The 23,603-nt window shown below is 42.0% G+C and overlaps 1 protein-coding gene across 2 annotated transcripts in view; it reads left to right on the top strand.

Moving 5' to 3' along the window:
- The window catches only part of tcf4 (transcription factor 4), a 203,065-nt gene that overhangs the window by 171,678 nt on the left and 7,784 nt on the right, over positions 1-23,603 (top strand). For both annotated transcript variants that reach the window (XM_079178494.1, XM_079178493.1), the window contains 8 exons: positions 543-648; positions 833-984; positions 1,857-2,028; positions 5,626-5,696; positions 5,893-5,971; positions 8,409-8,488; positions 9,194-9,403; positions 22,463-22,601. In XM_079178494.1, coding sequence (XP_079034620.1) covers positions 543-648; positions 833-984; positions 1,857-2,028; positions 5,626-5,696; positions 5,893-5,971; positions 8,409-8,488; positions 9,194-9,403; positions 22,463-22,601 — 1,009 coding nt within the window. The remainder of the gene's footprint in view (positions 1-542; positions 649-832; positions 985-1,856; positions 2,029-5,625; positions 5,697-5,892; positions 5,972-8,408; positions 8,489-9,193; positions 9,404-22,462; positions 22,602-23,603) is intronic.

Raw genomic sequence — 23,603 nt, forward strand, 5'->3', positions numbered from 1 at the left:
ATATGTAAAGATAATTTAATAAACTGTAATATTATACATTAAAACTTTTTTTTTTAATTTGCAAAATGCTACATATACATATAGTCTTTCATAAGTAACAAATAAGCTTCATTTTCAAATTGTATTTACAAAATAAAAGTAGATGTATAGATATATTTACAACATAAACATAAAAACATTAAATCAAATTTCAAAATGATGCTTGCAAATTGTAAAAAGTGCTTTTTTGGCTTCTCTTTCACCAAATGAACAAACCATAAATATTAACAGAGCAGTTTTTCTTCCTGTATGAGAATGAAAAGCAAAGAGCAGTGACCGTTGAGGAAGTGGTGTGTTGATGCAGTCGTGTGTAGGAAGGCTTGATGTGGACGTCTGCGTTGAGGAGAGACGTGTCAATCATCTGTTGGAGGTGACGTCTGTCTGAAGCTGCTCCCTGCTGAGCCTCATGCTGTGTTTGGCCGCCAGCTTTCTATGCGAACGAGTCGTGTTTTGAGCTCAGATTCCTCAATGACGTCGCGTGTTTCTGTGCTTTTGTGCTGCAGGTGTACGCTCCGTCTGCCAGTACAGCAGACTACAACAGGGACTCACCGGGCTATCCCTCCTCTAAACCTCCCAGCGCTGGCTTCCCGAGCTCATTCTTCATGCCAGGTACTCTCACACACACACACACACACACACAGATCAGATCTCGCTGCAGTGGATTCCTGAGTTTATACTGGATCATGGACGATGGGAAAGATTTTTTAGGGTAAAATCCTCAACAACACAGACGAGGAGTGGTTTGTCATCACATGTACTCGTCTCTCTCTCTCTCTCTCTCTCTCTGTGTCAGACGGTCACCACAGCGGCGACCCCTGGAGCAGCAGCAGCAGCAGCATGAGCCAGCAGGGTTACCACGGCAGCATGCTAGGGGGCGGGAACTCGTCCCACGGCCCCGCCCAGAGCTCCTCCTCCTACTGCGGGATTCACCCTCACGACAGATTGGTGAGCAGAGCTGCGACCGGGTCCGTACAGGTCGCCACATTTATTTTTTTTAATTCCCAAAAGTCATGCCCCGCCCCACTCTGCCTCTAATTGGCTAGTAATCGTTGACTGTGTGACACTCAGTCAAGTTCAGTTTTACCTTAAATTTCACAACTTTTCATGATATTCTACACATGAAGCACTTTCATATCCTCTTGTTTTCCTATGTTGTTTCTCTTTTATGTTTCTTTTTTAAAGAAAATACTGTTTATTTGTCTGTAGATTTCTCCTAATTTCACCAAAATATAGCATAAGATATGGAACATCTGCATGTTTAAACATAGAAACACAAGACTTTTGTCTTCAACATGCATGTCATTTTACAATACATGTAGTTTTTCTCAGACTCTGAGCCAGAAATCTCCACTTCAGTAGCACTTACACACACCAAACGTTCCAGTTTCATTCCTCTCTGTGTTTGGAAGGTTTTTACAGAGAGGTTAGTTCATATGTCATTCACAACCTGATTTATAGAGCATTGTATTCCTAAAAACATGGCAAAAATACATTTTTTAGTGATACCAGAGAAATCTTAAATCCCCTCTTTAAATACCGTTCAACAAAATATTAAAAGAATGTTGAACGTGGCTTTATCTAATGTTCAGATTTCTGTTCTGGAAATGTTCAAGTTAGCACGGATTTAATAAGACAATGCCTCATTTACATATTTAAACAATATTACTTGTAATATATATTTTAAAAAAAAATGTCCTTCATGTAAGTAATCAACTGGAGAAGTTTCCTGGAGAAATCTATTGGTTACATGTTTTGACTCTCTTCCCCTGCAGCGTCTCCCCCTTAAACTTTATCCAGTTCTGTCTGTCTCTCCGCAGAGCTACCCGTCGCACTCGTCTGCAGACATCAACTCCAGCCTCCCCCCCATGTCCAGCTTCCACCGAGGGGCGGGGGGAGGAGGAGGAGGGGGAGGGAGCGGAGGAGGAGGGGGCAACCACTACAGCACCGCCTCGTGCACCGCTTCCACCAACGGCACAGAAAGCATCATGGGTAAGACGCCTGTCTTTCACTCCAGTTAATCAGTGAACAGTGCGAGATCGTGTCCAGGTCTGTTCCACTCGTTTGAAAGCCTATAAACAAAGTTCAAGTCAGGGTATGTGTGTCTTACGACTTCAGACTTGGACTCGAGTCGGACTTAAGTCACAACAGTGAGGACTTGGGACTTGTATTGGACTGCTGACTTGGACTTGGACTCTGAGACCGACTCCCTAAAGACTTGACTTGACTCCCCCAAAGACGTTAGGAAGCTCTGCTGTGTGTCAGCGTTCTCACTCGTACACCACTCGCTGTCTGTGAGGACACCAGATCATTTACATGTTCTCGTCTTGGATTCGATGCCTTGGATGCACTCGCTGGGTTGGTGCTTTTTTTGACTTCAGAGAAATCCACGGATTTACAACCACTACTTGCTAAACAACGTCACCGGTGCTTTCAAGACCACGTTTTATTGTTTTTAATTACTGCCACATAAGCAGTTAGAACCGCCCCACCTGTGATACCACTCGGATGATTTCAACCACTTAATAACTAAACTTCAGCACCAGGGGAGAAGGCGAGCGGTCAGAAACCAAAGAACAATTGTACTCTGTTTTGGCTCGACCTTGAAATCACCGACATACACACACACACACACACACACACACACACACACACATCCACAGCATGCCATATGGACCCCTTGCTTTGAGTCCCATAGAACAAATCGGACCAGCAATAAGAAACAGATTGAAAGTTTGTTTTCATGGGAAGACGTCTCCAACATTCCACAAAGATATCACACACACACACACACACACACACACACGAGCAGATGAGTGTAAACACAACATGGAGCTAATAAAAAACATGACGCTGTTGTTTAAATGCAAACGTATGATGTGTGCGCACATGAACGCTTAAACCCGGGACGCACAGCGCTCACAGGCAGTTTCTCTGCATCGGCCCGATTGGTGCGAGTGAGTTCTCTTCACAGAGAACAGCTGTGGTCACTGTGGATTCATGTTGGTAACAATTGAGCCCTGAAACAATCGTGTTCTCTGTCAACTCACCGACAGACTCGTACCCTCAGCTCTCAATGACGTGCTACATTTTGATAATTCTTTTCCACCGTGACCATTACGGCCAATTCCTATAGAAAGGTCCGTCACGCACACGTCTCACAGAACAGATACGCTTCTATTTTTAATGAATGTATCAATCCGCTGATGAGTAAAACAATGAAGAGTTATCTGCATTGAGAGCTGTTTAAATCCCACAGATATCACGCTCATGTGTTTTGAGTCAGCGTGGGTTGGATGACAGAACACTTACAGGCCGCTCACGTCTCGCTCACGCCCTAGACTCCCAGTTAGCGTCCGTTGTAAATGACGTGAATCCAAACGGACCACAGCTGCTGTCGTTTGTGAAGAAAATACAGATGTCTCTTTTCAGTCCACGGGATGTGGGTGTTCCATTCTTAAGTCCAGTGGTAGAAAACTATTTAGAAATAAAAAGAATAACCAGAGTCAGCGACCTCGGATTAAATCTCCGTCTTGGTCATGCATTCCAATGAACACCATTGATGAGTGTTCAGCGACTCCTCCTTCACTGGGTTTTGATAATGCAGTGTGTTCACACAGGAAACGTTACGCATGTAAGTATACTCCAAAACTCACGCATGCACCCTCGAAAAATAAAGCGTCATCTATTATTGTGCTGCTGATGGTCCCACAATGCAATACTGAGAGGAAATAAGAAGAAGCTCTGAGAAGAAGAAAAAAGAATCTTCATTTCCTGTTGGTAAAAAAAGTACATTTGATTCCTTGTATACTAGCTGCAAAAACTGTGTGCTATGCATGCTAGTATATAGTAAGCAATATATACAGCTAGTGTGTGTATATGGATTTGGGTCACGGCAAAGGAGCTACAGGGCAGCCAGCATATCAAGAAACAAGAAAATAATCTGCTGCATGAACACGAAAAAAACAAATAACTGATTTTACAATGACATGATTTAATATAAAAAAATATGAATGATACAAACTAAAATGACGAGCCTTTTCTTAATGGTGATGGACAGACAGACGTCTAAATCACTTTCATTTCTTTTGCAGCTATAAGCTCCCATTTATGAAAAAGATTTTCTACTGCATGTGTTCTAAATTATGCGTCAGGATACAAGTGTGTGTGTGTGTTTGTGTGTGAGTGTGTTTGTGTGTGAGTGTGTTTGTGTGTGAGTGTGTGTTTGTGTATAACAGTAATCCCTTGGATGGTTTACTAGGCCAGCGGTATGGCGTGAGTGAGACATGAGGCTTTAACCCCAAAACATATGCTGCTTCCTCTCCCTCTCTCTCTCTCTCTCTCCCTCTCTCTGTCTCTCCCTCTTTCTCTCCCTCTCTCTCTCTCTCCCTCCCTCCCTCTTTCTCTCCCTCTCTCTCTCTCCCTCCCTCCCTCTTTCTCTCCCTCTCTCTCTCTCTCTCTCTCTCTCTCTCTCTCCTTCTAAAAGCTTAAAGAAGTCCAGTCCTGCCAATTTCTGTAATGGATTCATTTGCCATGAAAGGATGTGTTTTGCTGTGCTGTGTGTGTGTGTGTGTGTGTGTGTGTGTGTGTGTGTGTGTGTGTGTGTGTGTGTGTGTGTGTGTGTGTGTGTGTGTGTGTGTGTGTGTGTGTGTGTGGCGTGCACGTGTTTAACTTGTGTGTGCGAGTGTAAACTTTCCATCTGGGATCTGCTATCAGGAGAGATGAGTTCGTCTGCCTCAGTGTGTGTGTGTGTGGGCGCTCATCTGGTCCTGTGAGGTCACTTCCTTCCTCTGTGGCCTCGGTGCTCTTCAAGTGTGTGAAACAGATTTAGTCCTGAAGTCCACCATTTGCAGTCAGTCAGTGTAAATGTGAAGAGACGTTAGATGTTGGGTTCTGACTCTGACTCTTGTCACGTTGTTTAACGAGGAGCCTGCTCACACACCCTTTTCTTTTTAAACTTTGGAGCAAAGTCAACGAATTCCAATGGAATGGCCGCTATGCGTTGGATTCTAGCGGGGAGCTGAGGCAGATCTAGACAGAGCGTTCACTCACTGTCTGCTGAACTCTGACACGAGAATTTGCTCCACTCGGAAAACACCTCGACCGAGCTTTCCTTCGACGACACTATCATATTAGCCGTGTCTCACCATCAAGTTTTATACAACCGTGTTACAAAAGTGTTAAATGCACCAGAAAAGAGATGCATCATGGTCTGCAGCCGGCATCAGACAGGAGTCCATAGCGCAAATAGCCCTCTTGAATTAATGTCCATTGGACAACATTCACGTACATAACAAAAGTCATCGGGAGCTACCGCTTCTTCTGCTCCTGGTTCTGTTCACTGCGCTGTAAAACCAGGCAGAACTGCCACACTGTGTGTGTTTACGTGGACAAGGAAGACAAATGAATGCATTAAAGTAACAGAATTGGATTTTTTGGTCGACCATTAATAATGAATATGTCTTTTGTGAAACAGATCGACTGATGATGCGCAACTAGACATATCAATATGTAGTTAACAACATCCTTTTTTATGAGAATATATCCCTCATTCCTGTGTGTGTGTGTGTGTGTGTGTGTGTGTCACAGCTAACCGAGCACCGAGTGCAGCAGCCAGCAGCTCTCAGACAGGAGACGCCTTAGGAAAAGCACTCGCATCCGTAAGTGCAGCACACAAACATACGCACACGTATACATGTGAGATATCTACTTAGTGTTTTATTAATGCAAAATGATTTTTTAAATGAAAGTTATCTCGATCTTTTATATATTTGTTGTGTTGTTGGAGTTGTGATCTATCCATTGATATTGTTCTACATGCTTTTCTGACTTTTATTTATTTTATTTGTTTTTCAGATCTACTCTCCGGACCACACGAACAACAGCTTCTCGTCAAATCCCTCCACCCCAGTCGGCTCGCCGCCCTCCCTCACAGGTAGCACATGACACTCACCGTCCAGTCACAACGCACCAGATACATCGTCATAGAATCAACAACCACAGATGGAAAAAGCAGAGCTGACTCGGACTGGAGGAGCAATTTCACAAATCACAAAATTGAGGACTTTGAACTTGACTTGAACTTGATTCAGATGTCTTGAGACTTGACTTGAACCTGTTTAAAATGACTTGAGACTTGACTTGAACCTGTTTAAAATGACTTGAGACTGTGAGAGGCACATTTAGCTACAGCTATATATTTGTATGTAATAGATTGAAAGGGATTTCTACGTTTTAAGTGCAATCACTTGGCGTAAAATGAGACCATGAAAACACATTATATGCTGTGTCTCCTCTCATACCCTCCCCCTTCTTCTCCTCCTCTTATTTCCACCAATTACTCCTCCTCACGGCTGTAAACTCTCCCTGCTCCTTAAAGTGAAAAATGACTTTTCCTAATAATAGTTGTGTCGAATTTGTCTCTAATTGTCGCCGCTACACACACCGTTTGATATTTCTGTGCCGCACCTTGTGACTGATAGCTTTAATTACGAGCACCACTTCGGCAAATCATTCACAAACCTACCGGCTCCCCCTCCCCTCTTCCTCCTCCTCCTCCTCCTCATTATAGCTGCCTCGGATATTGCCTGCTAAACCATAATTGGTGTTTATCATTGTGTCGGAGTTACTCCACTTTTTACAAATTAGAAATGACGCCTATTAGAGTAAACTACATGCAAATTGATATTAAGGCTAATTCTGCAGGGGTGTTTTACAGAGTCGGACTCTGAATAATTTAACCAGCCGTTTAATACATATATTTGTATTTGCACATGAATGTACCCAGGTGATTATTCATTAATTAGCATATGGTAATGAGCATGTATTATGAATAAAGGAGAAGGGAGAGAAAAGACTGTGAGACAAAATGGGAAGACAATTACAAAAAGGGAGAAACACAAGCTAATGAGATGAGATCCGGGTTGGAAAGGAGAGATCAGTGGTGAGGCCAGAGAAGAGGTAAGAGTAGAACATGATGAGAAGGGATGGGAAAGGGGAATAAAGGAGAGAGGAGATGGAGGAATGAGAAAAGAGGAGAATAAATGGAAATGAGAGGGAACAAAAGGAAGTGTGAAAAGGAAGCGAAAATAGGGAGGAACACAAGGAGTGGATGTGTTGAAAGGCTAAGACAAGAGAAGAAAGAGGAAGCAAGTAAAGAAAACAGGAGACAAAAGGAGAGAGAAAAACAAGGAGCTGGGATATGATGATGGAGGCATAAGAAGAGAGAAAAGGAGAATCAAGAGGACAACGAGGAAAGAGAAAATGAAATGAGAACAAAATAATCAGACGGTGTCATGAACGCTTCTTTCACCTGACTGGATAAAAGCTGCAATCAGTGATTTGTGGGAAAAAAAACACATTTTGATTACAACTGAAATGAAGTAAGCTGATAAGCTCAGAAAGCGTTTATCCCTCTTAACTCTTCATGGACTGAAATGATCTATATGAGGAGATTAAAGGGCCCCCGGAGAGCTGAAGGCCATGAGGTTTTTTCAAGTGTCATTTTTGACCACAATCTAAATTCCATTCACCACCAGAGTGTCGGCGAATAGAAGAGGTATACCTTAAAAACCTGGACACATAGATCAAAAACTACCTCTCTGACCAGATACAACGAGGGACGGGTGGGTGAGCTCAGTGCTTTGAAGCTCGTCTCACATCTGAAACGCTGTTGAAAGGCCTCGGTATACCCGGAGCCTCATATTGATGTAAATTCACACAAGTCGCTCTCTACCAACTAATGAGACCCGTCGACCCTCCTGAGCGACGGCAAACACAAAAGCAGAAAAGAACAGAGACACAAAGCGTGTTTATTCTGCAGAGGGCCCATGCTAATCAACCACTTGTACCTTTTTTCAAAGACAAAAGCCTGGTATTAGCATTTCTGCTACGAGATACGAGTTGGTTTCTTCTTGTCTTTTCTCCCTCATCTCCACATTTATTATGTCCGAACACCACAAGACGACGAAACCCTCCTCAAGTGTAAATTATGTTTTGTCTGCCGCTTGGCGCTACGTTGAGTGGTTTGTTTCTGCGACTCATGAAAGGAGAGGCGGTTTTGGCTCTGATCTACGTACACGCAGACAACCAATTTTCTGTGCAGGAGTCGCTAAGGTATTAGCGGCATGCACCGGGTGAGAGGTTGCACCCTGGACAGGTTCGGCAGATGAAAGGATGCCAGTTTGAACCTAAACACAGAAAACACTAAAGAAACATGACGTCTCCAATTATTCTTCCCACTCCCAGATCTCCCGCTCATATCTCCTTGTTCTGTTCTCCGAATCCTGTCATGCATCCTTGCTTTTAATCTTGCATCGCCTTGCTCCCCCACCTCCTCTCCTGAAGATGTCTCCTTGTCTCCTCTCTCCTAGCTGCCAGTTCAGCTGTCTGGTCGAGGAACGGCGGACAGGGAGCGTCGTCGCCGAACTACGAGGCTCCGTTGCACTCTCTGGTATGTGCCCACTCACACACCACATTGTTTACATGTCTAAAACCATTCACCTCCATGGCATTGAGGTGTAGATGTAGCTGCCTTGCTTACTGACCAGACATGAAAAGACCCAAAGCAAAAACGTCATATTCCTTTTTGACTACCCTTACCTGTCTGTGGCACTGAGCCCCAAACCCATCGGCTCCTATTGAAGATGTAAATCTTAAAAAGCAGCTCACAAATACATTTTTGTATTTGAAAGAGGCTCTGTAATTGCCTAAACAGCTGGTCTCTGTAGTTTTGAGCAAAAACTACTCAAACAGGAGGAAATAGCGCATTTGTTGGGGGACTATTTTTAGCAGCGGATTAATCCACATTCGGTGCTCTAGTGAGTATTTTTGGCAGCAGGACTGAGTGCGTGAGATTGAGTCAAAGTAAACTACAGAGTGTGTGTTCATAGTGATGAAGGAATATGTGTACCAGTACAACAACGTGGCTCACTCATGTGTTTTCATAGACTTAGTCACTCGACAGTACTTGTTAGTGGGATCAATTAATTGTGTGATTTGTTTTTTTCATGGGATTTCTTGACAGTAAGATGAATATAGTTATATATTCTAATAAATCACAGAGATCAGGGTGTCCCAGGCGGATGGCCGACTTTTCTGTTTCATCCAAACTGCATCTCAGGAAACTCATCCCGTTCTGTGTCCCTCCGCTCTGCAGCAAAGTCGCATCGAGGACCGCCTGGAGCGCTTGGACGATGCCATCCACGTGCTGCGGAGCCACGCGGTGGGACCGTCGACGGGTATGCCCGGCGGGCACGGTGACATGCACAACCTCATCGGGGCGGCACACACGCACAACGGCGCCATGGGCGCTCTGAGCAGCGGGTACGGTTCGGGACTGCTGTCGGCCAACAGACACGCCCTCATGGTAGGTCCTGAGAGCATGTTTTTACACTGTAGGGATGAATGTAAGGGAGGGGTGACAGAAGTCCCATTAGTCCCTCTATAAATGGTCTTTAGTGTTAATGTGGCCCAAAATAAAACCATGCACATTTTACAAATGCATTTTACGTGAGAGAATTTAAATATACGGTTCAGATATTATAGCGCTGAATGTCCAACGGCTCCTCATATTGTTGTTTGTTAAAGTGAAAACACTTTGACTTCGCTATTTTGTAAACGCCACTCAGCAAATCTATATTTTTTATTTGGTCCACTTTAATTTGTTCACTGTTGAAGTGAACCAGAGATATTAATGTCACTCTGATTCGGACCAAATATTCTGAGACGTGATCTATGTGTTCACACAGCTGAGTGGAGAGTCACTGAAAACAACCGGTGTTACTTTTTCCAAACTTTTTTCAGTGGTCATTTTATATGAATCACAAGGTGATGAAATGAACAATGCACAGTCATACACATGGTCAAACATGGTTTACATAGTGTGTTATTCATAGAGGTCGAAACAGGTAGTTAAAGAGGAGGAGCAGAGGAGTGAGGGGAGGAGGCCAGTGAGGAAAGGAGGAAAGGGCGCAGGACATAAAAGAGGAGACGAAACCCGGGGAGAGGAGAACTGAGAGTATGAAGTCAAACAGACAGCAGTAATGTTTTCCATATTTGATTTTTTTTTTTGTCAACTTGAAACAATAAACATAAAGAACCAAACAGCTGTGTGACATAAGGAGATGTAGGAGGGCGAGAGAGAGAGAGAGAGAGAAACCATTATGAAACACTGCTGCCATAAACATACTCACATGCCTGAACATGTTCATTCAGACCTACTTCATTTACTTGTGCTTCACGTTTTTGCGCATATTCACACACAAACACACACAAACACACACACACACCAGATGTTCATACACACAAACTCACATACGAGACAACACCTATCTGTCAGTACAAAAACTGTGACATCATCCGTCAGGCCTCTGAAGGGACGTTTTGTCTTTTGTTCCGTCTAGCAGTTTTGTGCTGTGGCTGTAATGAACACTGGGGCCTCTAGGGGGCGCTAGCAGCGCCGTTACTCCGTTCTCACTATACGGCAGTTCAGGAACTTTGTCTCTCTGTCTGGTCTTTGTTAAAAATATTTACTTTGAAGTGTCGTTTTCTAAATGGAGAGCACCTGAGGGGAGTGTGTGTGTGTTTCTGTGTGTGTGTGCTCATACGCTGGCTGGCTCCCGCAGAGATTATCTTCTTCTCACGCACATCTGTCCAGCTCTCTCTCTCCAGCTTTCTCTCTCTCTCTCTCCCACCTTTGTCTCTCTCTCCTCTCACATGTGTATTTGTTTGTTGTACTTCCTGCTTCAATCTTAAAGGTGCCCTGAATTTATATGAACAATGATTGAGATGTAATGTGAACGCTGTCACTCATAGTTCACAGCCACTCTGGACAAAGCTTGGGATTACACCAGACAATGTGTTGGGTATTCATTATGTCTGTGGGCGAAAGCACAGCAAAGTAGGAAATAACAACAAGAAACACAATTAACACGGACAAAAACAATAACCATTTAACTATGTAGCTTACTGGTTGAAGCCCAAATATCCAGGAAAAATGACCAAACTTCAAGTTTAGTTTTATGCAATGGTTCTGTCCTACTCACTGATGTGGTTTCCAGCAGCAGGCAGCTGTTTTCAGCAACGCTCTGATAAAACCCACTGTGCACACTGTGTGCCCAGCACCAATCAGCATACAGAACAAGTTAGCATTCGCTGTTGTTAGCATAGTGGAGCATCTAGCCGCTAGAGAGGCAAATCGTTTTTGGTAGGTTAGTGGAGACCAAACCAGAGCTATGTCAACATTAACTATTAGACTGAAGTTGATCTGGTGGACACAAACACAACACACATTGGTGTTTGTTGTTAGCTTACTGGGGGATTTTGCCCTCGGTGGGCAAAAATACGGATCAATGCAGCTTTAAGATAATTAATTGAAGTTAAGATAGAAGAATCAGGCATTCAGTGAAAGAACGAGACAACATACAAATATATAAGTTTTACGAAATGATTTAAATGTTACTCTAGAGAAAGAAGACTAATAGATACATGAATGCTTTTCAAGACGTTATACAGAGGATCTGAGTCACAGAGCGACTTGTTAATCACTCTGGCCACTAAATACTTTAGTGCTTCCTTAACTTTGTTAGTTTTAACACATGTTTGCTTTTCAAACTGTGTATTTAACCAAAGGGGAAAGAAGATTACAGTGCGTTTTGGATTCACTATGTCATTTTGAAGTTTGTCAAATTGAAGGGAAACCCTTGCAAACTGCTCTTTAAGTTTTATTCTGAGCGGCTTTTTAACACTTCTCTGCTCTTTGGACGTCTCCGGAGACAAATTTGGCGTTTAGCTTTATGAGGCGACATGCGGTTCAGCCCGAGAAAACATTAAAGTGAACTCCTTGTTACGGGTAATATTTGTACAAACTACTTTTCAGTTTAATCTTGAAATGATTCCAAGTGCATTTCAGAGTTGCTTTTATACATGGAGAAATAGAATAAAATCAAGTGAAGGATATGTGCTAAAAAACCCACTATTTTATTAATGGACTCTATAAAAACACACAGAAGCTCATGAATTACTCCCTGTGCTGTCATTAGGACCCGTGTGTGTGTGTGTGTGTGTGTGTGTGTGTGTGTGTGTGTGTGTGTGTGTGTGTGTGTGTGTGTGTGTGTGTGTGTGTGTGTGTGTGTTTATTCAGGCTCTGGATTATTTGCTAAAAGACAAACAGACTCATTAAGACTGAAAACACAGCAGCTCTATAAAAGTTTTTTTTTTCATGGACCAGGGTCGGTTCGCCCGATGACATTTTACTACAGACTCACGGCAGGAGATGGCTTGTTATACTATTGTAAAAACTGTCACATTTCCATAAAAATGACTGTAAATTAGACAGCAATTTGCTAAAAAGAAATTAAATTATAGATAAACTCTATTGGAACACTGAGCTATTTTCCAGAGCGTTCAGTAATTGTATGACACAAAGTGGCGTTTCACCGTTCAGTCACAGAGCGTTTCACTGCCCGTCACGGGACGGTGTCATCTTTCCTTCCACCTTACTCTCCATTCCTAAACCCCGCAGAGGAATTTGTTTCCTCATGGAGGTGGAAAGTTTATGACCACCTGTAGCTATCTTATTCAATACAGGGAGCAGGGCTGTCCTCGACCAAAGAAGTTCTAAGTCCACTAGCGCACAACTTTAAATATTGTTTACCAGAGGTGTGCTCAGAGGTTTCTTGGAAATAAGTCATTATTTACAACCGATTAATCCACTAATCGACTCAGAGTGGGCGGCTCTAATAGTGAGTATGTATAGTTTTAGTATTGCATCACTGGGATTACTTTAGTTTGATATTGTGCACTTGGATTTGCTCTTAGCAAAAATGGGGGGGGGGGGGGGGGGGGGGTAGAACCTATTGAAGCATTTTGTAGAATTTCTGCTTCATGTCTGTGCTATGAAGCTGAAACTCTCGCACCATGCCAGTGCGGCTCAAATGCTCGCGGCATCGTTCGATGCAACTACCTCCCCTGGACAAGTGCATGTTTTGCTGGTCAGCAAGACATTGTGGGGACCCACTGACATATGGGGGACTCACCTCTATAGAGTAGTTTGATTGGAGTAGCTGCTGGTTCCAGAAGTGTTTCTCTTGAGCGTGTGTATGAGACGTACCCAGCTTTCAACTAACGCCAATGAAAACCCTTGTGTGTTGCTGAACTATCGCCAGACAGCTATGTTTTTCTTGACTGTTTTGTGTCCATAGTCAAGTTCCCGCTGTCTGCGATATCCACGTGGCATTTACAGTATAGTTTACTTCAGGGAAAGCTTGTGGTTATGACAAATAACCCATGTTCAAGAAGAACAGGTAAACAACATTATGAATCTGCCAAGACATCTCCCCACAATTCGTCACACTTTTCAATACTCGATTTTGTGTACACATCTCAGTTGGTGCCCAAAAGCATCGAGGTTTGCTTCCCGGGGCCTCGGTATGGTGTGAGGAGCAGCATGTGTGAGTGTACAGCGTAAACAGGAAGTTTCAACCAAAAGAAAAGAAAGAGACTCAATAGAAGTACTGAAAAAACAGCAACAAATGAGCGGAAAATGAAGCGAGAGGAAGGAGTGATGTAATGTCTAAAATGAAGCCATTGTGTTCTCTCTCTCTCTCTCCCAGTTTTTATGACACTCTCCTAGTCACCCTTTTATATTTCTTTCTTTCTTTCATCCACCATTTCCTCTTTCACTACTCTATCCTTCTCCCACTTTTTAATTTTTGTATCTTTCTTCTCTTTCCTGTCTTCCTTTTCCACTCCCTCTCTGTTTCTTTTCCTTCCTTTTCATTCTTCACTTTCTCTTTCTGTAACTTTCCCGCACTTCCTTAAGTTCTCACCTCTTGTTTATTTTCTATATATATTTTTTCCATTAACTCCCTTGCAGATGTGACAACTCTTTCTCCCTCTCTCTTCTGCTGCTCTTGGTCTTACACACACACACACACACACACACACACACACACACACACACACACACACACAGCTGTATGTAGTTTGGCAGTGTTTGGCAGAGACGCCTGCAGGCTGAGGTCATAACTCTGGGAAAACAGGTGGTAGACTGATGCAGGAGAGAGAGACGCATACATATAGACATTAATGCGTCATACACACACTGAAATACATAAACGCATTAATGCAGCCCTTTTTTTGTGATAATACAGTGGAGAGATCGGAATGGAGGGTATGCGAGGGTAAAAGTTAAAGGGGAAAAATGCCCCTCTCTGTCTCCATTAAGCAGTGTTACAGTAAGTGAAATGGGTCGTAATCTGCATCACTTTGCTGTAAAACACACTAATGCCTTTTAATGCTCTGCATCTCTTCACTAGATGTACTCCTATAAGCTGATGGAAATCTACCGTCGCTCCATTTAAAATCTTTTATGATATTTTTCTAAAATTGTTCTGGAACTATATGGACAAAAACGAGTGGGCAGCTAATGCCCACCACTGTGTTGTGTGAGGCTGCTTTTCCTGGTGGGCCTCAGAGCGCCATCTAGTGGGTTGCTGAGGTACTGCCAAATGGTTGGATTCAATGGAAAATTTACATATTTTGGGCGGGAAATTTACCACACTTGTTATGTTGTATGAATAAAAACATCAAATTAAAATGCATGAATTCAATAATGACCAGTTACATGAGAATATCGCCACGCAAATCAACAAAACGTGTTGAGACACTGTTCAACGTATCGTATGATAAATTACGAAAAAGTTACTTCTCAGGTTTCGTGCGTTTCCCCTTCGACAGCCGGCAACGTGGCAATTTCATTGTGTATAGTCTTTTCAAAATAAACTCCCGTCTTCACAGGAAACAGCTCGGTTAGGTTTAGGCAACAACACTACTTGGTTAGATTTAGGAAAAGATCGTTGTATGGTTAAAATGACTCTGTAAGTGCCATTACTGAAGTACGCAAGTTCTGAGATAAATAAATCAACGTTGACTTCTCGTTTCACACTGGAAACGAACAGCTTTTGCGATCTTCATAATTCATCGTTGATGATTACTTAGATAACAAACAAAGTCATTCCGTGGGATACCTACGAATTACGGTTCATTACTTATCGTAGGAATAGCTACCAATGCTGGATGAGAACAGCCTGTACTGTTTTTTTAAGTGGGCCTTAAATTACAAAAGGTCGAGAGCCTCTGGACTAGGACAGTCATTCCCAAAGACTAGGGATTTTATTAGGGTCGCCAAATATTAGCGGAATTTCTTCCAGTCAACATTTATATCTGCAGTACACTTCTGAGCCACATGAAGGAGTCTCATTGGGACTTTTCAAACGTATGCCTCCGCTAAATGGCTGGTTCACCTACTCAAGATAAAACAAGTTGAAGCGGAAATGGCATTAAAAATGGTCAGTAACATTCATTTACACACAAATTTGCTGTTGTCATGATTTATAGATGAGACCTGTTGTGAATTGGGACACGTTGGTTTGTCCTTTTTAAAAAGTGGGTCCTCTGGTCTAGACCAAACCAGCTGTTATAGCAGCAGATTAACGCCCATGCTTTAGGAATGACATGTTCAGTTAGCACACATGGATGTCCACATACTTCTGGCCACGTATCCTAATATCTGGTGGGAACAGGTGGGAAACAAAGGGCAGACTCAAATGACGTGTTGTTTTGCAATTCTTCAAACAATTTAAATAATTAGTTAGACAACATAAAGCGTGGTGAATTTGGTCTATTTATTCATGTTTCTCCTGTAATTAGATGATTGTGCTGCTAATGTATTCAGTGATGTAATGCTAAACAAAAAGATGTGCACACTCTGACCTTCACCTGGTGGTCATTGTAAAGTAAACAGCCACAGATATCAAAAAACAATAACAGTGCCTTCAAAAAAAATTCTCATCATATTAAAAATCCTCATACCTACATTTGATACACGTGGGCTGTTGTGTTTCTCCGCAACTCATGTGTGCCTGAAAGGAGGAAAATCAGCGAGGTATGTTAATATATACGGCGCTATAGTATGGTAATGTTGTTTCAGTGTAGTCCACCTTCACTGTTTGTATTCAAAAGCTGTGTGATATGAATATTCAAGAGGAAACGAGTATATGATTATTGGACACTTGTGTGCAGCCTCACCTTCATGATGAGGATTAGATGAATACACTTTAACCTCCTTGATGATTGGCTAATGCAACATGGTTTTGAGTCTGAGGTCGAGCAATGAAAAATGCACTGTTGGTATAAAGGAACTGTGAGAAAAACAAATAAATGTTGAATATGAATGAATACTAAATAATATGAATGTATAAAATAGAGTTAAAATAAAGAAAATTAGCTGCAGTATAACTTACAAACTACATGTTTGTTAAACTATAAAACATACTTCAGGTCCACTCACTAGCTGCAATGCTATCATACATTCTCAATCAAGTAGTTTTGCCAAGGGGGTTGCAGTTGAAAGCTCCGCAAAAGGCCAGTAAGTGGACCTTGAGTCAAATTAGTATTTTTCTCTCAAACTACTATTTCCAACGTCCTTCACACTCCACTATTGAAGATTATTTAACAGTTTATCCATATAATATATAAATATGACAAACTACTGTCAAAAAAATAAAAACAATAATTTTGAAAAAAAGATGTAGAAATATATGAATAAAAATTTGCTTTCAACAAAACACTAATCATAAATGTTATTTTAGAATATTGTATTATATACATTAATATAATTTACAGAAATGATTTGGTGCTGGGCTGACACTTACTAATTCACTAATTTTGAATTCCTCACATGCATCAAAACACAAAGGCCTCATGACAAAAATGAAATCAGTTCTCATGTCTTCAGTCTCAACAGAAATCTTTAACCTCATAATGAAGTTTTCCACAAACGACATAGTTCTTTCCTCCATTTTCCTTCATTTCACTTTTTTTTTTTTTCGTTTGACATTTAACTCGACGGAGGAGTCTGTCGTCCTTCACTCTGTTCATTACACAGAACAGAAAATTAGGAAGAAAAAAGACATACACATCACGCCACTGGAAAATGTTGCTGTGCTTTTCCTCCCATGGAAGTTCTCAACACTTGGCTCTATGTGTGTGTGTGTGTGTGTGTGTGTGTGTGTGTGTGTGTGTGTGTGTGCGTGTGACGTCGCTACAGCAGGTGCTTTCTGTCAAGTGTTCAGCTTGCACAGAGGAGAGACTGTTCAGTTTTAAGAAAGTTCCACCGTGTGTGTGTGTGTGTGTGTGTGTGTGTGTGTGTGTGAGAGAGAGACCAACGTGGACCCCAGTCCAGTTTGTTTACAGTTCAGATAACCAATGTACGTCATATCACATCTACAGAAATGCATCGCACTCACAAAATATAAACAAAACTCGGGGCCTTGTTGCGTCTAAACAACATTGATCAACCACAGAAAATGGGGCATATATTCATTTAATGTTGGATATGCCTGCTCCCCAGAGGATGATCCCTACTGATTTTGCCGAACCCCTGACCTTCCCTCTGACACCACCCTCAGGAGGGAAAAAAAGTTCCACGAATGCACAGGAAATATCATGATCTATAACGGTCCTCCAGAAAAATATCCCAACATTCCCCCTCCCCTGGGGATAAACTCTTCCTCCTCTGCGGAGGCGTGTTTTTTTTTGTTTTGTTTTTTTCCAAAGTGCGACGGTAATTGAAAACGACAACAGGAAATTGCAGAAATCCGTCTAGTATAGGGGGAAATATTACAATTTACGGAGTCGGTAAATTCCCTCGAACGCGTTACGGCAGCAGCAGAGACCGACTTGTCCTTACCGTTTACAGCTGCATGGCAAACCTGTCTGCGTGTGTTTGTGTATGCGAGAGAGAGAGAGAGATCTCTTGACCCAGAAATTCCCTTCTTTCTCTTCTTTTTCTTCTTCTTCTTCCTGTGTAATCAGCACACAAAATGAACACACTTCCCACTAATCAACAGCATTGCAGATGACAGCTACTCAGCACCTCCTCCTCCATCGGGCTCGTTTTAATTCCAATCTGCTTTATTGGAATAACATTTTTCCGAGCGGAGAAGAAAAGTAGCATGTAATAGAATGGAGAACGTGACGGTGATAACATCGGATAAAAGATTTCAGTGACCGGTAAAAGTAAATATATGAATAATTAATATTCCCTGTCACGTGGCATTATTTGTGTTGGAATATTGTATAGAGCTGGGCATGAGAGCTCTTAAAGGTAAAAATGTCCCGTCAGATTCTTAGTCTTAGCTAGTAGCACTCAGCTAGCATTCGCCAATACCTCCTACACTAGGCCGACTCGTCGCAAGATGTTGTGTAAAGAATCGTGACTTTGGTTTGGTGTTCGGCAAACAACTGACAGAGTTTAGAGGGTCCTTGAACGCACCAACAAGAAAAGTTTCTTCTTTTCCTTTTGTTATGTTCTTGTGATATTACAGCACTACCTCGAAAACTCTCTGTTCCTGCATTCGGACTCTCCGACATCTGTGTTTTGAGAGTTGGCTGCTGAACAGCTACTTTTATCTTTTGTATTTTTTTTCAAATCAATCAAACAATATTCACTTCAAATGTTTCACAGCAACCACATGTGGGTCTCATTTGTTGTCTGGGGTTGATTTTTCAGACACAACATCTCATGACTGAGATGTTTTTTCAGCAATGTGTGTCCTTGAATGCAACTCTGCCAAAAATGAACACATTGACATTTTAAGATAAGATCTACCTCCAAACTTTTTTTCCGTAGCTTTCAACCGCAGCCCGCAGTCGTGGCTGACAAAATCAAAACATTTTCACTGACGCTTCCATGTTGTTATTGGCTGCACGATTGGCTTTATCTGTCATCCAATCGGATGTCTTGGACCTGAGGGACGGTGGGTAAGTGGGCGTGGCTGTGGTTCACGGTGACAAATGACAGCAACACCGGCAGCAGATCAGTTTATGCGTAATTTATTTATATTTTTCTCTTCCGTCTGTCTCCTCATTGAACAGAATGAAGGAAGAGAGAGGGAAGGATCGTTAAAAATACAAAAGCCCTCCATTAAAAATGTACGCCACCCTCTCTGTCTCCCTCGCTGCTGCCATTTCACATTTGGGAATCCAGGCAGTGATGAAAGGCGGTGAACAGAACCGATAGACGGAAAGAAAGACAAGAGGCAAATAATAAATAAGGGAGCAAACAGACGTATGGACGGATAGACGCTCAGTTTGAAACACACACACACAGTGAATACACACGCATGCAAACAAGGGAGTTGGCATTTTGTGATATTTGCGTGGAGCGAGAGGGGAGTTTGGCATACGGTGGGAGAGACCTCGCTGTCAGCCAGCTGGATTAACAGACAGACAGAGGTAGGGCTGCCCGATTTTGGAAGAAAAAAATCATAATCGCGATGATTTCGGTCAATATTGAGAGATCACCATCAATTAACTTTGGAAACGTCATGCAACGTTTAGTAGCCTACATTTTAAAGTTGAATGCATCAATCTGGGGCACTATGAGAGCAAAATGAAGAGGCTAGATCTATAAGAGCGTTGTGCTCTTGTAAACACTTTAATCATGAACACATTGGTTGTATAGATATGAATGGTGCTGACTCGGCAAAAGAAAGTCCCAGCCACATAGCATTGTAAAAGGGCACCGCTGTAAAGGACCGGGGTGCGCTGGATTTATACATCACAAGGACAAAAAACGGGAGCGTCATTGCGAAAAAGGGATGCTGCACAATAATCTTTGAATGTCCATTATTCTATTCTCATAATCGTTGGAAGCCAAATTGGATTTTGATTAATTGCACAGCCCTAGACTGAGAGGTTCGGTTCGGTATTCATGATCTGTTATAATCTGCTCCAAATATGAATATAATATTCTCAAAGCGTTCGCTGAGTTCCCAAAAGAAGAACCATTGTTATATACTCAACAGCTGGCAACTGCCCCAGAGACCCACAACCCTAAGGGCTCCAAAAGTCCCACGTTCACTGTCAGTTGGTTTTAGTAATCTTATTAATCGCAATTTCTTTCAAGAAATTAGCACCAATATCAACTAAGGCAGTCTTTTTTAAGGGCCCTGTGTCAGTTTAAAGACCTTTATATATATGCATTAACTCTAATGTCCTTCAGGGGGCGACTCCTCTGATTGTGTAGAAGTCTATGAGAAAATGACTCTACTTCTCTCTTGATTTATTACCTCAGTAAACATTGTAAACATGAGTTTATGGTCTCAATCTCTAGTTTCAAGTCTTCTTCAATACAGCATGATGTTCATTTAGTAAATGATGGTCCATTAGAGTCAAATAGACCATAAAACAGGGTATGCTTTAGGGCGGGGCTACCTTCTGATTGACAGGTCACTACCACAGAGTCGTCTGGTCTAGGAGTTGTCCGTGTTTTTTCGTCTATGAACTTTAACCCTCTCACAGTGTGTCTTCACTTCATGAATTAGGTATTTGTTGAGGGCAAAATAACCAGACCCCTGTGATCATCACACCATTAAAGCCCCTACACACTGCCATTGGGCTTCCTGTTGTTCAAAACATGTACGCAACATTCATGTACCAGCTTATACAGAAACATATCTATTACTATTCATATCTGGCCACTGTCCTGCTGATATGTTCAAAGGAAAAAGCCCAGGAAAAGGAGGGTGAGAGAGAGAGGGAGACCGTTCTGAACCGCAGGATGCCACGAGAAAGCTAGCATCGCACACACACACACACACACACACACACACATGAAGAGAGCCCATTTTGTGCCAAAAGAGTGAGTCCCTGCTGGAAGCTGCTCGGTGTTCTGGGAATTAGAAATCCCACAATTAAACATATGGGCATTAAGATAATTGTCAGTTGTTTTGCTCTCGCGTGTACATGCGTGTGTATGTGTGTGCGCGTGTGTGCATGCGTGTGGCAGACAGATGGATAGGATTCAGCCAAGCACACAAATACACACACACACACAGACACACACACATGGAGCCCTACAGTATTTCCATGATAACACACGACACACTGGAGTTCCAAAAAGAAGAAAAAAAACTAACAACTAAAAGTGTAAATATTCATGTCAGACATGCAGATATGAACCTGGACCCACACACACACACACACACACACACACACACACACACACACACACACACACACAAGTGTAGGCAGTCTGGAGGAGCAGAGCACAGTTTGCCCATCTAAGTTGTACTGTACTGGAAAAATGGAGAGGACATTTTTTTTTTAAAACATAGAGCGTAATGATGTGTGTGTGTGTGTGTGAGAGAGAGAGAGAGCGAGAGAGTGTCAGATGGAGATCAGTGTCTTAGAAAGGCAGAGGATGCCCTCAGCAGGCCAATTACAGAACTACAACATTTGGAGGGGAACGACATCATTTTATATGGACTATTCCAGAGTTAGATCGATTTTCCACTGTTGGTTTTTATGACCATCTAATCTGGTAATTGTTTTGTAGTGTTGGAGAGTGAGATCTTTCTTCCCCTCCTCTGGTGTTCTCACATCAGGAGTTATACAAAAACAATTAGATACAATTGGTTCTAGTCACGTAACATTCTATTGGCTTAAAGTGCAATAAGGAACGATAAGATTTAGTATAAGAAGGACAGTTACTTTCTTTTTAACAATACAAACAGTTAAATGGGACAAAATGTAAAACCAAGCTAGATGGATAAAACATAATTTTTGTATTTTAAGTATTTTATGTATTTTAAGTAAATAAGGGACTTAATGGGATTAATAAAATACTTGTGAAGACAACATGCCACTACCAAGGGTAGTACACAGGTCAAAGCAAATGAAGCTTTTTTATTTCCCTAATTTGATGTCCATTAATCTCGCCATCTTTTCTCCATTTTCGTAGCACTTTAAATTGCATTCGATTTCTTTGAAAGGTGCTGTATGAACAAAAGTCAAGTTTTATGAATTATATAGCACAAAATAAAAAATGTTGCCACAGTTTGAACCATATTTTCTTGTTTTTTTTGTTTAAATATTTACACAAAAAATAGAAATTCCAACCAGCAAAATCACTGTAAAATAAACCATGAACACACACACACACACACACACACACTAGGTTATTTTGAGTCAATCCCACCTACACTGTCCTGCTGCCACAAATACTCACTAGAGCACCAAATGTGTATCAGAGCTGCAGCCACCAGCTGTTGTAGGAAATAACCAGTCAGAGTAGAGAAGACAGCTTTCAGAGACACTGTTATCAGACGGAAGGACAAGACACAAATAAAATGAGGAAGCTATGTCATTTTTGCTTTGATTTAAAAGAAGAAAGTATATATAAATAATAATGTCATTAAACGCAACCTAATATTAGTCCAAGGGAGTTCAGAGCCACCAGTTCAGACCCGGAAGAGGCTCGCTCTACACCTGGACTTGAGAAGATGCAGAGGGAATCAGAGCAGAGCTGCTTGTTGAAATAAAAAGAAACCTCACCATCTCTCTGCTCTCTGTTTTCCAGGTGGGCTCTCACAGAGAAGACGGCAGCGGCGTGGGCCCTCTGCGCGGCGGACACTCGATGGCGGGTCAGGGGCCGGGGCCTCAGCTGCCGGTTCAGTCGGCCACGTCGCCGGACCTCAACCAGCCCGACCCGTACCGCGGTAAGACCCGCCCTGCTTTTTAAACACCAGTTACATAGACACAATGAGAATCGGACAATATCGGCGTTGTTCTCCTTCTTTGTTTGTTACTTCTTCATAGAGACATTTATTAATTATACATTTCAAAAAGTAACTACATCGGTGTGTCCGTCTTGTCTTAGTGAGTGAACGACGATCACGGAGAAGAACAAACAGTCGCTGGTGGAGAAACTGTATCAGCATCTGTTGTTTTTGTTGCATGCGTGTGTTCCCATTTAAGCACAGGCATCCCACTGGTATCCCATCATGCACTTAGGCACACAAACACACCAAATTTCCAGCTCCACATAGTAGTATAATAATGATAATAATGATTAAAGGAGAACTAATGAAGAGGAAGCAAAGGAAGAGAAAAGTCAAAGTGGAATCTGCAGAAGTGGATGAAGATTAAGAGGAAGACGAAGTGCTGAAATGAAAAAAGAGTCAGAAAAAGAAGGAAAAGAGGACGATGAAGAAAGTGGAGGTAAATGATGAGAAAGAGGAAGAAGACAATCACAAGTCAGAGGAAGCGGAGAGGGAAGAGCAAGAAAATGAAGGATGAAAAAAGGAAGAAATGGGATGACGACAGAAGAAGAGCAGATGAGGAAGAAATAAATGAAAAGGAAGAGCAAGAAATCAAAGAATAGAGATAACAGAAGACAGTTATTTAAAAAAAATAGGAGGATTAGGAGGGAAGAGAAAGGAAAAGATCAAAAAGAGAACGGAACAAGGCGATTAGGAAAGGTGACGAGGAAGAAGAAATAGAAAATGTAGAAGAAAGAGATGAAGTGGAAGAAAAGGAAATAAGGGAAGACAAGATGAAATGGAGAGAAGGGAAACATTGGGATACAAAACAAAGAAGATGGAAAGGAATAGCGGGAAAAATAAGAGAAACAAATGACAAAAAAAACAGTGAAGACGAGAAAACTATCCGAGAACGAGGATCAGAAAGTTGACGCGTGGAGTCTGGTCTCAGCTGGCAAG

The sequence above is a fragment of the Pholis gunnellus genome, assembly GCF_910591455.1.
Source record: "Pholis gunnellus genome assembly, chromosome: 18".
Taxonomy (NCBI): Eukaryota; Metazoa; Chordata; class Actinopteri; order Perciformes; family Pholidae; genus Pholis; species Pholis gunnellus.